Genomic DNA, 14,765 nt, shown 5'->3' with positions numbered 1-14,765 from the left:
GCTTATCCTACATCTGTGCTTGTCGGCAACGTCTATATGGAGATATTTTAACACAATGCATTTTTAAAGTGCTTTTTGTCCAAAAAAAAGCCTATGTTATTCTTCAGAGAACACAATCAATTCTAGCCTTTTAGATCAATTTAAATGTATAAATTGGACAGATAATCTGCATACTTACTGATCTTGTTTTTCACCCCAATGGTTAAGGTTAGGAGAGGGGACACTGATCCTAGATCTGTGCTTGTGTCATAAATTGAAATTGATAAATTGGACAGATCGTCAGAAGGAGAACACTGGTGTACGGGGAGAGAGTGGCACCTATACAGAAAGTAATACAGAGATATCTTTTTATAGAAGAGAAATGCATATATGAGAGATGTATTGTAGATATTAGAGTTTATAATGACTTTATGGGTACAGTATGTTCTAATGACTACTCTGGGCATTTTAACAGGGGAAAACCCCTCAGATTTTTGCATTAAAAAATGAACAGAATTAAAAAGATTCACAAGTTTCAGCTGTGTGACTTTTTAATGTTCAGACTTTGATATGAAATGTTCTTGTTTATTCCAGTTGCTGACAGTTATTACCCAGGGCCCAGAGTTCTGTCTTGTCAGGTAAAACTCTGGGTCATAGTTATTACAGGATGTCAATATAACCATGGCAATCAAATGGCGTGTGGCTGTTTATAGGAAGACCAACCGTATGGGTACAGTGAACAAAACAATGGGTCAAAATAGCACAACACAAACACATAACCATTAAGGGCGGAGATGTACAATAATTTATTATGAATACACTTGTCACACCGAGTATATGCCTAACACGGAACCTGAGCCACAGACATTTTCAAGTGGTTCAACTATTACCACAGTAGTTGTATGTACTTTTCCTATAGGACATATCTGCATATAGCTGCTCAATGTTTATAAACAGGGCATATCACCCAATTAGAGGACATTTCCTGTTAACCTTTGACCTATAGGCATATGCATGAACTTTAAATTACCTTTCAAGCCTGTCACATGACATCACAGAGCATTTGATCTTATCCACAATTTCACACATTCTAGAATGTTGCGATTGTTCTTTGGAACCAGTTCTACATGAAACACCTTCAGAAGCATTGTGGTATGTCGATGTATGTAGAACACAGGATCACACAAATCATTTTACATTTTAGTCATTTAGCAGACGCTCTTATCCAGAGCGACTTTCACTCAACTTCTGGCATTGCTTCACTTTCAAGTGCTCTGAAACATTTTTAAAACCAAAGTGCACACAAAGTCATCTTTTACACATTTTCAAAACCGGAAAACCGGAAATGGCACAATAAAATAAATAAAAAGGCAACATAACGGTCGTCAGGATAGTGAAATACTTCAACTAGAGGTCTGCCTTCATTTTGTTTAAAAGATGGCTCCGTAATCTGAGGAAGAGAGAAGGTGGACACACACCAGTTATACCGTTGATCATATACCATTGATTGTTGTTAACATGTGTCATATCATCACTCTTCTACATTTTACAACCAATAGATGGCTAGAGCACTGCTTATAGAGAAAGGATGTGTGTCACAGACGGGGTGCTTGACGAGAACTCGCGTGACAGTTGACAGTACTTCCTGTTGTGAACAGGAAGCAGGAAGTAACTGCACGTGGAGGGCGGGGCCTTACTGGACCTTGGAGACTGTCTCATGGATGGACTCTGCGACATAGTCGATGTTCTTGGAGGTGAGGCCACACATGTTGATACGACCGCTGGCCATCAGGTACACGTGCTTCTCCTTAATCATGTACTCCACCTGCTTAGCTGGAGGTAGGGAGGGAGGGAGGGAATATGTTATTAAAATGACAGTCAACTGTTGATCATGTAATCTATCTGCTTAACTGTAGAGAGGGAGGGAAAATATGTAAGTTGTAGAATTGTATCCGTGTGTGAGATTCTGTGTGTGCATGTTACCATAACTTACCGGAAAACTTCCATTAAACGCAGTCTCTTATAATGCCCGGGCATCGGTTCATATTTTAGCAAAAAAGCCCCGGTCAAAAAAAGTATAATTACACGTGCACAGATTTTTCCGGTCTGCTCGGGTGTGCCTGCGTACATGTCTGTGTGTCTGGTAAACACTTCCGGTCTGCTCGGGTGTGCCTGCGTACATGTCTGTGTGTATGGTAAACACTTCCGGTCTGCTCCGGTGTGCCTGCGTACATGTCTGTGTGTATGGTAAACACTTCCGGTCTGCTCCGGTGTGCCTGCGTACATGTCTGTGTGTATGGTAAACACTTCCGGTCTGCTCCGGTGTGCCTGCGTACATGTCTGTGTGTCTGGTAAACACTTCTGGTCTGCTCCGGTGTGCCTGCGTAGATGTCGGTGTGTCTGGTAAACACTTACGGTCTGCTCCGGTGTGCCTGCGTACATGTCTGTGTGTATGGTAAACACTTCCGGTCTGCTCCGGTGTGCCTGCGTACATGTCTGTGTGTCTGGTAAACACTTACGGTTGAGTCCGGTGAAGCTGAACATGCCGATCTGCTGTGTGATGTGGTCCCAGGTGCCAGGCGTCCCCAGAGCAATGAGCTTAGCCTTCAACTGGTCTCTCATCAACAATACACGGTCAGCCATGGTCTTTACATTACCCTTCCTACAGGAAGGAAGGAAGGGGGGAGAGCGAGAGAAAACATTTGAGAGAAAGAAAGGGAGAGTTAGTTTAGCCTTCAGCTGGTCTCATCAACAGGCCGTGACAGCCATGGTCTTCACGTTATCCTTCCTACAGAAGAAAGAAAGGAGAGAGAGAGAGGAGGGAAGAGAGAGGAGAGGAGAGGAGAGAGTTAGTTAGTTTAGCCTTCAGCTGGTCTCATCAACAGGACATTACCCTTCCTACAGCCCACAGGGAGAGGGACAGCTTCAACACTGTATATCAATGATTGGAATGGGAACGTCAGTCTTCAAAAAATCTGCCACCAACAGAACGTGGCTTACAACAATCCCCAATAAGTAAGCACAGTTTTTAATGTACAACAATGGAGCAGTTTTCAAAACTTGGAGCGTACCATTCAGTGAATTCCTCAGGGTTAACTTAGAAGGGATTCTAAATAGGAGTGTTGTTGGACTTTACCATTCTGTGAAGAGAACTGGGTTGTTGAGTATAAAGGGTTATATTTTTGACAGTACCATTCTATGAATAGATCGGGGTTGTTGAGTGTGATGGCTACGATGCGCGCCCCCTGAGAGGGAGGGTTGGACCAGGTGGTCCTGACGATCTTCTCCATCTGAGACAGAACACGGGTCAGGTTGTCTTTATCCTGGGCAACTACTGTCAGGTTACCAACACGCTCATCTGGAGGAGGAAGGAACAAAATGGAGGATTAGCGTCACAGAGAGTGTGTTTGAGTGGGTGCGAGTTTATGAGACAGAGTAAAAATGTAAGCAAAAACTCTGAAATGTGGCCATTGGACCACAGCAGTGGACTGTAAAAATACTTGAAAGTACTACTTAAGTAGTTTTGGGGGGTATCTGTACTTTACTATTTATATTTTTGACAACTTTTACTTTTACTTCACTACATTCCTAAAGAAAATCATGTACTTTTTACTCCATACATTTTCCCTGACACCCAAAAGTACTCGTTACATTTTGAGGACAGGAAAATTGTCTAATTCACGCACTTATCAAGAGAGCATCCCTGGTCATCCCTACTGCCTCTGATCTGGCGGACTCACTAAACACAAATGCTTTGTTTGTAAATTATGTCTGAGTGTTGGAGTGTGCCCCTGACTATCTGTAAAATTCAAAAACAAGAAAATTGTGCCGTCTGGTTTGCTTAATATAAGAAATGTGAAATTATTTACTTTTGATACTTAAGTACATTTTAGCAATTACATTTACTTTTGATACTTAAGTATATTTAAAACCCAATACTTTTAGACTTTTACTCAAGTAGTATTTTATTGGGTGACTTTCACTTGAGTCATTTCTTATTAAGGTATCTTTACTTTTACTTAAGTAGGACAATTGGGTACTTTTCCCTCCACTGGTGTGCTACATGTTGGTGTCCATGTCTATATATAATATATGCCATTTAACAGACGCTTTTATCCATTTTACGTATGGGTGGTCCCGGGAATCGAACACACTACCCTGGCGTTACAAGCACCATGCTCTACCAACTGAGCTACAGAGGACAATGATATACGCGTGTGTGTGTGTGTCTATCTGTATGCATATATACTCACTGTAGAGGCCAAAGTTCTTGGAGAAGGACTGGGCACAGAGCAGCTCAAATCCTTCAGAGACAAAGTAGCGTATGGCCCAGGCATCTTTATCCAGACTGCCTGATGCAAAGCCCTGGTAGGCTGAGTCAAAGAACACAAACAGCTTCCTCCTCTGGAGGGAGAAGGGAGGGGAGGGGGGGAGGGAGGAGGGGGAGGGAGAAGGGAGGGGGGGACAAGAGAGGGGGGGAGGGAAAGGGAGAGGGGGGACAGAGAGAGTAGGGGGAGGAAAAGGGAGGGGGGGACAGAGATGAGGGAGAAAGGAGGGGGGGACAGAGAGAGTAGGGGGAGGGAGAAGGGAGGGGGGCAGAGAGAGGGAGAAAAGGGGGGGACAGAGAGAGGAGGGGAGAAGGGAGGGGGAACAGAAGGTGTGACAGAGGGGGAGAAGGGAGGGGGGGACAGAGAGAGGAGGGGGAGGGAGAAAGGAGGGGGGACAGAGAGAGTAGGGGGAGGGAGAAGGGAGGGGTAAAGGAGGGGAGGGGGGGACAAAGAGAGGAGGGGGAGGGGGGCAGAGAGAGGGGATGAGAAGGGAGGGGTGGGACAGAGAGAGAAGGGAGGGGGCAGAGGGAGAATTGAAAGGGAAGAAAGGAAAAACAAAGTTACCCCAAAATATAAATGAGCCAGATGGATAATGGTTGGGATTATGAGACGTCCGTTCCCCTGGGGTGTATTCATTAGTCGCAGACTGTAGCAAAACGTTTTGCAACAGAAACCGTTTACTCCAAACGGAAAACGTTTTGCAATGAAAACTAGAGTTTCTATTGAACACATTCAGGTAGGTCGCTACCCGGTTGGTTCCGTTTGGTTCCTAGTGAATACATCCCTGCCGTCTCCCCTGTCTCACCTTCATGACCTCAGCGATAGTCTTCCATTCGTCAGGTGTTGGGTCGGTCCCTGTGGGGTTGTGTGCGCAGGCATGGAGCACAAAGATAGAGTGTTCTGGAGCGTTCTGAAAAAATAACATACACACATGATTTTGAGTAGTGAAATGTTAGGGTGAAACAGGGCTGAAGGCAAAAAGGTTTGCAGTATGTTATCTGTTGTTCAGATTACTGGTTGTTCTGATATACAACTGAAAACAAAACTGAACATATGTTCACTGTACTTGACATTCTCCCAACAATATGCACATCTTAGAGTCAGACATTTTGTCAGTGCTTAGAAATGTAACCTGCTAAATAGTTGCATTGGTACATTGAGTACTTCTATTCGATTAGTAGTTAAGAAATACAAACCTTGAATCGCGCCCATCTCTAAACAAAACACTAATTCAAGACGTGACGATCATTCACAGCTTGTTGTAGCCTAAATCATGCATGATGTCGCTCTAACTCAAGTCCCTCGCTCTCCCTCCTTCACTACCCATCACTCCCTCCCCTCCATCCATCCATCCTTCTCTCACCTCCAGGTCGTCCATTATACCAGTCACATCCAGGCCTTTCTTTGCTCCGTCCCAGTAGTGGTAGGGGCGGATATCTTTAAACCCAGCATCAGAAAACACTGCATTGTGGTTCTCTATAGGAGAGAGAAGAAGAAGAAGAAGAAGAGTATTTGTTCAGTACGTTGTGCTCTTAGTGGGATCATGACTCAATAGAATTAGAATTGATAGAAGTAGATTATGAGTGTGCTCTGTATGTCTGCTACTGTGTAGACTGTCGGTCATCTAAACAGTTCTGATGTGATGTGTTTGTTTGTATTGATTCTATGGAACCCAAGACTCCCTGGAAAACAGTGGTAAGTGTTACCGAGTGGATTATCCTGGCTAAATAAATGAAATGAAATGCAAATTAGTTGGTTGTAGCTCCGCCCACTAACCCCAGGTTGGCGCGGAGACGTAGACGGGCGTGGCCGTGTTGTTGGTGCCGTTGTACCAGCGCCTCAGAAACTCTGCCCCGATCCTCAACGCACCGGTACCTCCCAACGCCTGGACCGCTCCCACCTAGAAAGAGAGAGAGAATGTCAACATCTTGGCAGGGCAAGGCAGAAGAGTGTGTGTGTGTGTGTGTGTCCCAGTCCTACTACTCATCCCCCAGAATGTGCGTGTGGCTCAATTCAGAATTTTGGAATTGACTCCAACCCCACAGGACGTAGAATTTGAGTTACAGGAAGTAGAATTTAATTCAGTGCAATTCAAAGAAATTCGACTGAGTCGTGGAACATGAGTTATATTGAATCTGACAGGTCACACTTCCAGATATCAAAGAATATATCACTTTTCTCTGGAAACAATGTTCATATAATATTTTAACCTTAGTGCTTACAATTGCCAATTGTATTTCCACCAACCATTTCATTTGTTTGGCTTCTTTTTGAAGGCCTCAGGGTCAACTTGAGGGTTGAACTAATGCTGGGAAATGTTGTATTTCCCCCATATTTAACAAAAGCGATTAATAAAATATAACAATCTAGAACCCTCCCTCCCCTACCCTCCCTCCCTACTACCCACCCTACCCTCCCTCCCTCCTACCTACCCTCCCTCCCTCCCACCCTCCCTCCTACCCTCCCTCCCTCCCACCTACACTCCCTCCTACCCTCCCTCCCTCCCACCTACACTCCCTCCTACCCTCCCTCCCTACTACCCACCCACCCTCCCTCCCTCCCTCCCTCCCTCCCACCTCCCTCCCTCCCTCCCTCCCACCTACCTACCCACCCTCCCTCCCTCCCTCCCTCCCTCCCTCCTACCTACCCTCCCGTCCTTGATGGCGGGGCTGTCATCTCCCAGGGCCACCTTGGAGGCAGCAGAGCGGAGCTCAGGGAGACCCAGGATGGGAAGATACTCGTGGTTCAGACTGTTGTCCTCCACTATCATCTTCTCTACCTTCTTCACTACGGGCAGGACCCATGGTAGACAGTCATCTGTACGGTAGGCTGAGGAGAGAGAAGACATTATATAGTGTATCTAACTGTCTATCTAGGCAGGACCCATGGTAGACAGTCATCTGGCTGAGGAGAGAGAGAGTTTATATACATACTGTACATGTCTGTCTGTCAGCCTGCCTGCCTGTCTCACTGTCTGTTTGACTGCATGCCTGCTGTCTGTCTGTCTGCATGCCTGTCTGGGCAGGACCAATAGCAGGCACCAGGCAGTCATTTCCTGTAGGCTTGGGAGACACAAACAAGTATTACAGAGTGTCCAATAGCCTAGTTATAATAAGCCTACTTAATATGTTGATGGTTGACACCAAAACAACCTTTCATAATGACCACTACCAGGCTGCCACACAGCCATAGTGCAGCAGTATGTTTACTTCATGCAGTGTGTAGAAGACTGTATTTCATGTTACTGCTATCACACCCAGCTCTGCTGGAGGTCACCCTGGCCTAAAGACTAAGTGTGTGTGTGTGTGTGTGTGTGTGTGTGGGCACATGGCTGTGGGTGTGACTTCTGAGGAGCTTCATTTCCCTCTCTAATGAAAGCCTTCCAATTTCTGTTATTTTCCAGTCCAGGCCAGTGCGCTCTACCATTGAGCATCAAATTACAGCCGTTCATTTTCAGTTACCAAAGTTCACAACAAATAGCTAGCCTAGCTGGCCTAGCCTCCACCAGGCCCTGGTCTAATCTAAGGGAAACTACGGACATGTAGGCTAGCTCGTTAGAAGCTACATTTCTTTGTTGTTTTTTCCTTCCTACAGTTCCTTATTATACCAAATATTGATTTACCAAGGTCACACTTGAACAAGCCAAGTCCAAACTTTTTTTTTTTTTTTACAGTTCCTCAACACACCTTATTTCTACTAGCATCAGTCCCTCACTGCCAACAACAACCAGTGGATATTTTCCCAGGAGTCCTGTGTTGTGTTATGAGGCCCTTGGCTCTAGGTGTTGTTGCTACTACCGAGGGAGTACAGCTACGACCGGAAGTGACTTTTCATAGCAGGTTAGGGGAGCATTTTAGCTAACCCTAACCCTTTTCCTAACCTTAACCAAAATAAAATAACCTGTGGGCCAATATCAGCCCGAGGGTTATTTTATTTGGCCCCTTAAGTTTTCTGAGCAAGGGGAGGGGGACTGTAAAAACACCAGTAAATCAGCTCCAAGTGATTTTGATTTTGGAAATCTGTTCCAAAGTATTCCCATGCACAATAGTGAGATATGTGATCATATGCAAATATAATGTGATTATGTTTTAGTCAAATATTATATATGTTTGGCCTTCTTGTGGTCAATTTGCAGTCTACAAATTACGTGTAATTATGTTTCCCTGACCATCGGCTCAAGAAAAATAATCAGCCCGTTGTAGAATCTAAAAGTTGATGATCCCTGCTGTACTCTGTCTAGTCAGAACCATTGTTCACCTGTCTGTGTCTGTCTTTGTGAATTTAACAGAGGCTGGTTTGGGGAACAGGTTGAAACTGTGAGTGAGAAGATATAATCCCGTATTCTCTACAGGCTTGGCATTGGAAGACTCATGAATGAAATGGAAGGGATGACAATATAACCTAGTAGTGAAGGCAGAGTGATCTCTTCCAAACCCAACACCTGCATAACTATCTGTACTGCATCCAGCAATCATTTTATTTCTATCAGCTACAGAGAACACTGGTCATAGAGATCCAATTCCTAATTCTATGGCAATGGTATTCAGACCTCATCTACAATGTTTTGGAATGACCACAGACCTTTTGGAAGGTGTGTCACCCCACGTCAAGCTCGAACTAAAGTCAACAGTCAAAACGCTTCTATTGCTGCCTGCCTGACATGTTCTGTATGGATACCACGGGGTTTTCGTAGAATCAATCATGAGATCACATTGCTTTCCAGTGTCCACCAAATATCAAACTCCAGAATGAGCAGCGTTTTATAAATGCTTTTATGCTGCAAAGCATAACATGTAAATCATGATAGATACTAGCTAGCTGCCCCTGTATTAGCAGAAAAATATGGCTGATATGAGGCAGTCTAGTTGCACTTGCTGTCAAACTTCGACTCCTCTGTTAGCCTGCATGCTAACGACGAAGGTCAAAGCCATTTTAGTTGGCAAGCATTCTAATATCATGCTACTCAAACTAGTGCCAGTGGTCAAACCAGTTTACCCGTCTGTGTTGCAAATGCTAAACGTAAGTTAACATAGCTTGTTGAAGCTTCTCTCTCTCTTACCTCCGACTCCCAAATTCACCTTCTGCGCGTGAGTGTCCTCTCTGAAATCGGCAGTCAGTTTAAAAACGGCCACCGGAGGGGCTTGAGGTACTTCGGCGAATATAGACATGATTTTAAAGGATCCCGGTACAGAGCAGGAGAAGAGGAGCGAGTCGTTCTTCGGTACCTCACCGGTTAGATGCAGTGGAGAGACAGGCGAGTTTCACCTTCAACGCACTACAAGACATCGCTGTTAAGCAGGAAAGAATAACTAAGTACTTCCTGGTCACGGAATTTTGGAATCCTTCAGAATAAAAGTCCCGTCCTGTATATGTTGTAAATTAATTATTACGGCGAAAATGATGGAAAATGTGCACAATTATCGATATATTTTATACTAGTTATCATACAAAGAATCATTTAAAGTATTTATATAAGATATGTAATTTACGTGACTCCTGAGTGGCGCGTGACTCCTGAGTGGCGCAGTGGTCTAAGGCACTGCATCGCAGTGCTAACTGTGCCACTAGAGATCCTGGTTCGAATCCAGGCTCTGTCGCAGCCGGCCGCGACCGGGAGACTCATGGGCGGCGCACAATTGGCCCAGCGTCATCCAGGGTAGGGGAGGGAATGGCCGGCAGGGATGTAGCTCAGTTGATAGAGCATGGCGTTTGCAACGCCAGGGTTGTGGGTTCGATTCCCACGGGGGGCCAGTATAAAAAATTAAATAAAAAAATGTATTCACTAACTGTAAGTCGCTCTGGATAAGAGCGTCTGCTAAATGACTAAAATGGAAAATGTACTTAATTTTCTTTTTTGAAGCCTAAATGGTCAACAATTGTTTTTGTATGTGCACTCCTATAATGTATTGCACTGTACAAAAGTATCTGTAAAAGGGTGGTCCATTTTACTCAGACTTTTCGTTTCCAAATCTACAGAGTTTAGACACAGAGGAGCGTCCAGCTCCTTATAGAGTGGCCCATCAACTTAAATCCAATAGTTTTTTCATACTGGACATACATATTGGGGGGCCATTATTAACAAGTGTTATCAGTTAGGAGTTTAGTACTTAGAGTTTGGAAAATATACCACTTACATCTGAAAAATGGGTCAAATTGAATGAAAAACAACTGTAATAAAAACATTTCACTTTTAACAACTACTTTAAAACTAGAAGTGCTCCTGAGTAGAATGGACCCTTTTACTGCAACACAGTGTACTGATACTTTTATATGGTGCAATATGTATGTCCAATATGAAAAAATAAAACACGATTGCATTTAAGTTGATGGGCCACTCTATAAGGGCCGCCAAATAGGCAGCGATGCTCGTCTGGGCGTAAACTCTGTGGATTTGGAAACTAGCGGTGCTCCTGAGTAGAATGGACCCCCCTTTTACTACAACACAGTGTCCAGGAAATTGTGTTCTACGGTGCAGTTTGTCCAATGCGAAAAACGCACTGTACGTCGTGCAACACGAATGTGCTAATTAACAATGAGATTTTAAAGTGTTTTCTGAAGTTGATTATAATAATAATAATAATAATAATAATTGTTGTTATTATTATTATTAATAGTAGCATTATAAATAATGTTATGTTATTTGTATTACTGTTGTTACCATGATAACTATCTAGTAATAATTACTTCAAAATTCTAAGTCTGCTAATATTTCCTCATAAAATGTTACGAATTTCGACCATTTGTATTATTTTTCACGATCTTCATTTTGGGACATTTATTTTGAAGGAAAATAGCCGAGGTCACGGCCTTATTCTTGCTGGTGGAACGGAGGTGTACAAGGCTAACTGAACCAATGTCTGGAACGGGCGTCAACCCAATGACCAATGAGATAGCATGGAATACTGACCGGGGCTGCGAGACAGCAAATGAGAGCCAAGCATCTGAAAGGTCAAGGGCTAGTGCAGCGGTATGGCTGTGCACATGGAAATTATTAGGTTGTTTGAACATGTGATATCAAAGCAACTGGATATCATTTTACACCCTTTCTGTTGATATTTATTTTAGCAACTGTACTTATCAAACCTATTTTATCTGACATTCTAGGAAAATATCATAATTATGGCTTCAGTCCCGATAGCAAATTAGCCACTGTCTGCAAGTGACTATAAAGGAGATTATGAATAGATTAATAAAGACTCAATTACATCAAAATAACTAGCATGATGAGTAAACATAGTTCAGAATGTTTGATTCAATTCTAGGTCAATATTTTACTGGCATTACGATCCATTAAAAGTATGTAATTCCTCTTTGTGCCACAAGATGTCAGCCTTAGCTAGCAATGGAAGACGTGCTGTCAGATTTACTTTTCTCAACCCTCTCTTTGTAGAGAGAGAGGATTGCCATCAATAAATATGCAGCTCCAAAGGAAATTGGTGACCAAGTATATTAACTGTTTACTTTGCAAGCTCACCAGCAATGGGGCATAAAGCAACAATTACTAGCATATGCCTACTGGTCTTTTGGTATGTACAATTTGCTTGAAATTGATCATTTAATTATGAAGCTTGCATTTGGAATTTGTTGTTTAAATTCATTATTACATAATCAAAATGTGTTGTAGACAAAATAATGAAACGGTCTGTCTGGTAGCCTCAATAAATAGACAAAGATTTGTAGTTGAACAAGTCATTGCATATATATATTTTTTTTTTTACTTGACTTGAGAATTGACTTGAAAAAACTGGACTCGACTTGACTTGCTCTTAGAACGCATGACTTGGCCTTGACTCGAGACTCAGCGCGTTCTACTTTGTGACTCGACTTGAGACTCGGACCTTGTGACTTGAGACTTGCTTGTGACTCGAATAATATTGACTTGGTCCCACCTCTGTGTCTACCTTGTGAGACACCTCTGTAGCGGTGCATCCAGTCTGACGCCAACAGGCTCTTGAACATCTTCTACCCTCAAGCAACACGACTGATAAATAGCTAACAAAATGGCTACACGGACTATCTGAGTTTACCTTGTATCTTTATTGACCTTCTATTTCAATCTTGCACTGTCTCTATGCACACTCACAAGGTCCAACACACACACACACACACACACACACACACACACACACACACACACACACACACACACACACACACACACACACACACACACACACACACACACACTGTTACTCCAACACACACAGAAACAATCACTTCATCATTTGCTCACTCACACATAATATGCACATACATTTATACTGACTCTACACACCCACTCACATACAAGCTGCTGCTACTCTGTTTATCTTATATCCTGTTGCCTAGTCCTCTTACCCCTATACATACATTGCATTTGGAATATATTCAGACCCCTTGACTTTTTTCATGTTTTGTTACGTTACAGCCTTATTCTGAAATTGATTAAATTGTTTTTCGGACCTTCAATGCTTCAGAAATGTTTTGGTACCCTTCCCCAGATAATTGCCTTGACACAATCCTGTCTCGGAGCTCTACGGTCAATTCCTCAGACCTCATGGCTTGGTTTTTGCTCTGACATGCACTGTGAACCGTGGGACCTTATATAGACAGGTGAGTGCCTTTCCAAATAATGTCCAATCAATTGAATTTACCACAGGTGGACTCCAATCCAGTTGTAGAAACATCTCAAGGATGATCCATGGAAACAGGAAGCACCTGAGCTCAATTTTGAGTCTTATAGCAAAGGGTCTGAATACTTATGTAAATAAGGTATTTCTGTTTTTTTATTTTTAATAAAATTGCAAAAAGTTCTAAACAACTGTGTTTGCTTTGTCATTATGGGGTATTGTGTGTAGATTGATGAGGGGGGAAATAATTTAATCCATTTTAGAATAAGGCTGTAACGTAACAAAATGTGGAAAAAGTGAAGGGGTCTGAATACTTTCAGAATTCATTGTATCTACCTCCATCTCTCCAGTATCCCTCTCCCCTTACCCTTATACATATCTACCTCCATCACTCCAGGATCCCTGTCCCCTTACCCCTATACATATCTACCTCCATCACTCCAGTATCCCTGCACATTGTAAATATGGTATTGGATCTGACTTTTTAAAATATTTCCTGTATATACTGTAGTATGCTTACTTACTTACTTTATTGTGTATTTCATATTTATATTCTTATTTCTCATGTGTTTTTTTCTAGTATTACATTGTTATTGATTATTGCATTGTTGGATTTTGAGTTTGCAAGAAAGGCATCTGTCACACCCTGGTTCGGGGACTCATTATGTTGAACCAGGGTGTGTTCATTCTATGTTTTCGGTTTCTCTGGTGGGTGTTCTAGGTGGTTTATTTTCTATGTTTGCCGGTGTGACTCCCAATCAGAGGCAAACGAGTGTCAGCTGTCGGCTGTTTGTCTCTGATTGGGAGCCATATTTAATCTATCTGTTTTCCTTTCGGGTTGTGGGATTTTGTTCGTGTGTGTGCGTGTTGTACACTAGACGTCACGCTTTCGTTGTTTTTGTTGTTGTGAGCATTTAATTAAAATCATCATGTTCACTCCCAACGCTGCGCTTTGGTCCTATTTCATAGACGGGCGTGACAGCATCTCACTGTACTTGTGCATGTGACAGTAAAACTGGAAACTTGTGTAGTGGAATGTCACGATTCAGACAGACGACCAGAGGACCACAATTGCGTCACACCAGAAAGTTTATTAAACTTAAGGGAAAAGGGAAGTAGGGAGTGAATGAAGGCTCCAGGGGTAACAGGGATCCCGTCCAATGCGCTGGGTCTGTGCCCCCCAGTGGCAGCGATGCGTCCTATGAAGCCGGTGGTGGGTGGTCCAGAAGTCCTGGGGGAGACACAGACACAACAGGGCGGAATGAAACCAGGCAGCAGTACAGTTCAAGGGAAATCCAAAATACGTAGTAGCAAGGCAGAAGGCTGGTCAGAGTTACCGGGATGAAGAGTAGTCAGGAGTCGTAATGGCAGAAGCAGGTCTGGATCTCCTGAGGCAGAAGAGTATCCAAAAAACAGGCAGGTCCGGGGTCACAAAACCAGGGTGAGCCAGAAGCGCGAGCAAACAGGTTCCGGGTGTGAGCTTTGCAGACGATCTGACACCGGAGAGCTGAAAGACAGGGCCTTAAATACTGGGAGAGGTTAGTGGGTAATGCAGCGCAGCTGGCAGAGTAATTAGAGCCGAGCAGAGCAGGGACAGGTGGAGCTAGTTAGGCTGAGTAGAGAGAGGGAGGTGAGCAGAGTGGAAGATAGTGGAAACAAATTAAGGTGGTAACCCGGTGGAGTGAGAGGGCTCATGACAGAACCCCCCCAAGGACGGCCCCAGAAGTCCCAAGAGCAACACCACGCCGGGCGGGAGGAGGGGAGCCGGAGGAGGGCTAGAACTCCTCCGAACGGTCCGAGTGAACGTCCTCATCCTCGGAGGAAGCCGGAGGGCCGTGGTCGGGAGATG

General features: G+C 43.7%; 1 protein-coding gene across 2 annotated transcripts; it reads right to left on the bottom strand.

Moving 5' to 3' along the window:
• Positions 1-761: 761 nt before the first annotated feature.
• On the bottom strand, positions 762-9,603 carry LOC121533211 (aspartate aminotransferase, cytoplasmic). Of its 2 annotated transcripts, XM_041839025.2 has the most exons (9): positions 9,367-9,601; positions 6,955-7,136; positions 6,084-6,207; positions 5,671-5,783; positions 5,113-5,217; positions 4,233-4,383; positions 3,172-3,337; positions 2,499-2,641; positions 762-1,812 (listed from the first exon to the last, which is right to left on the bottom strand). In XM_041839025.2, exons 1-9 carry the CDS (start codon positions 9,473-9,475, stop codon positions 1,673-1,675), a joined length of 1,233 nt encoding a protein of 410 aa, XP_041694959.1. In that variant the 5' UTR covers positions 9,476-9,601; the 3' UTR covers positions 762-1,672. The 2 variants fall into 2 exon arrangements, with proteins under 2 accessions (XP_041694959.1, XP_041694960.2); XM_041839026.2 differs by lacking the exon at positions 762-1,812 and having other exon boundaries at positions 2,598-2,767; positions 9,367-9,603.
• Between the last annotated feature and the right edge of the window lie 5,162 nt (positions 9,604-14,765).

This window comes from Coregonus clupeaformis, chromosome 20 (genome assembly GCF_020615455.1).
Source record: "Coregonus clupeaformis isolate EN_2021a chromosome 20, ASM2061545v1, whole genome shotgun sequence".
In the NCBI taxonomy this organism is placed as follows: Eukaryota; Metazoa; Chordata; class Actinopteri; order Salmoniformes; family Salmonidae; genus Coregonus; species Coregonus clupeaformis.
This window is presented reverse-complemented; position numbering and strand designations above follow the sequence as displayed.

Bases quoted from the DNA above. Each gene is read 5' to 3' on its own strand.
- LOC121533211 (XM_041839025.2), bottom strand. From the start codon at position 9,475: ATGTCTATATTCGCCGAAGTACCTCAAGCCCCTCCGGTGGCCGTTTTT. The intron at 2,642-3,171 runs GTACTGTCAAAA...TCCTTCCTGTAG, and splicing joins CCCGATCTATTCATAGAATG to GAAGGGTAATGTAAAGACCA. The intron at 1,813-2,498 runs GTAAGTGTTTAC...CCCTACCTCCAG, and splicing joins CAGCTTCACCGGACTCAACC to CTAAGCAGGTGGAGTACATG.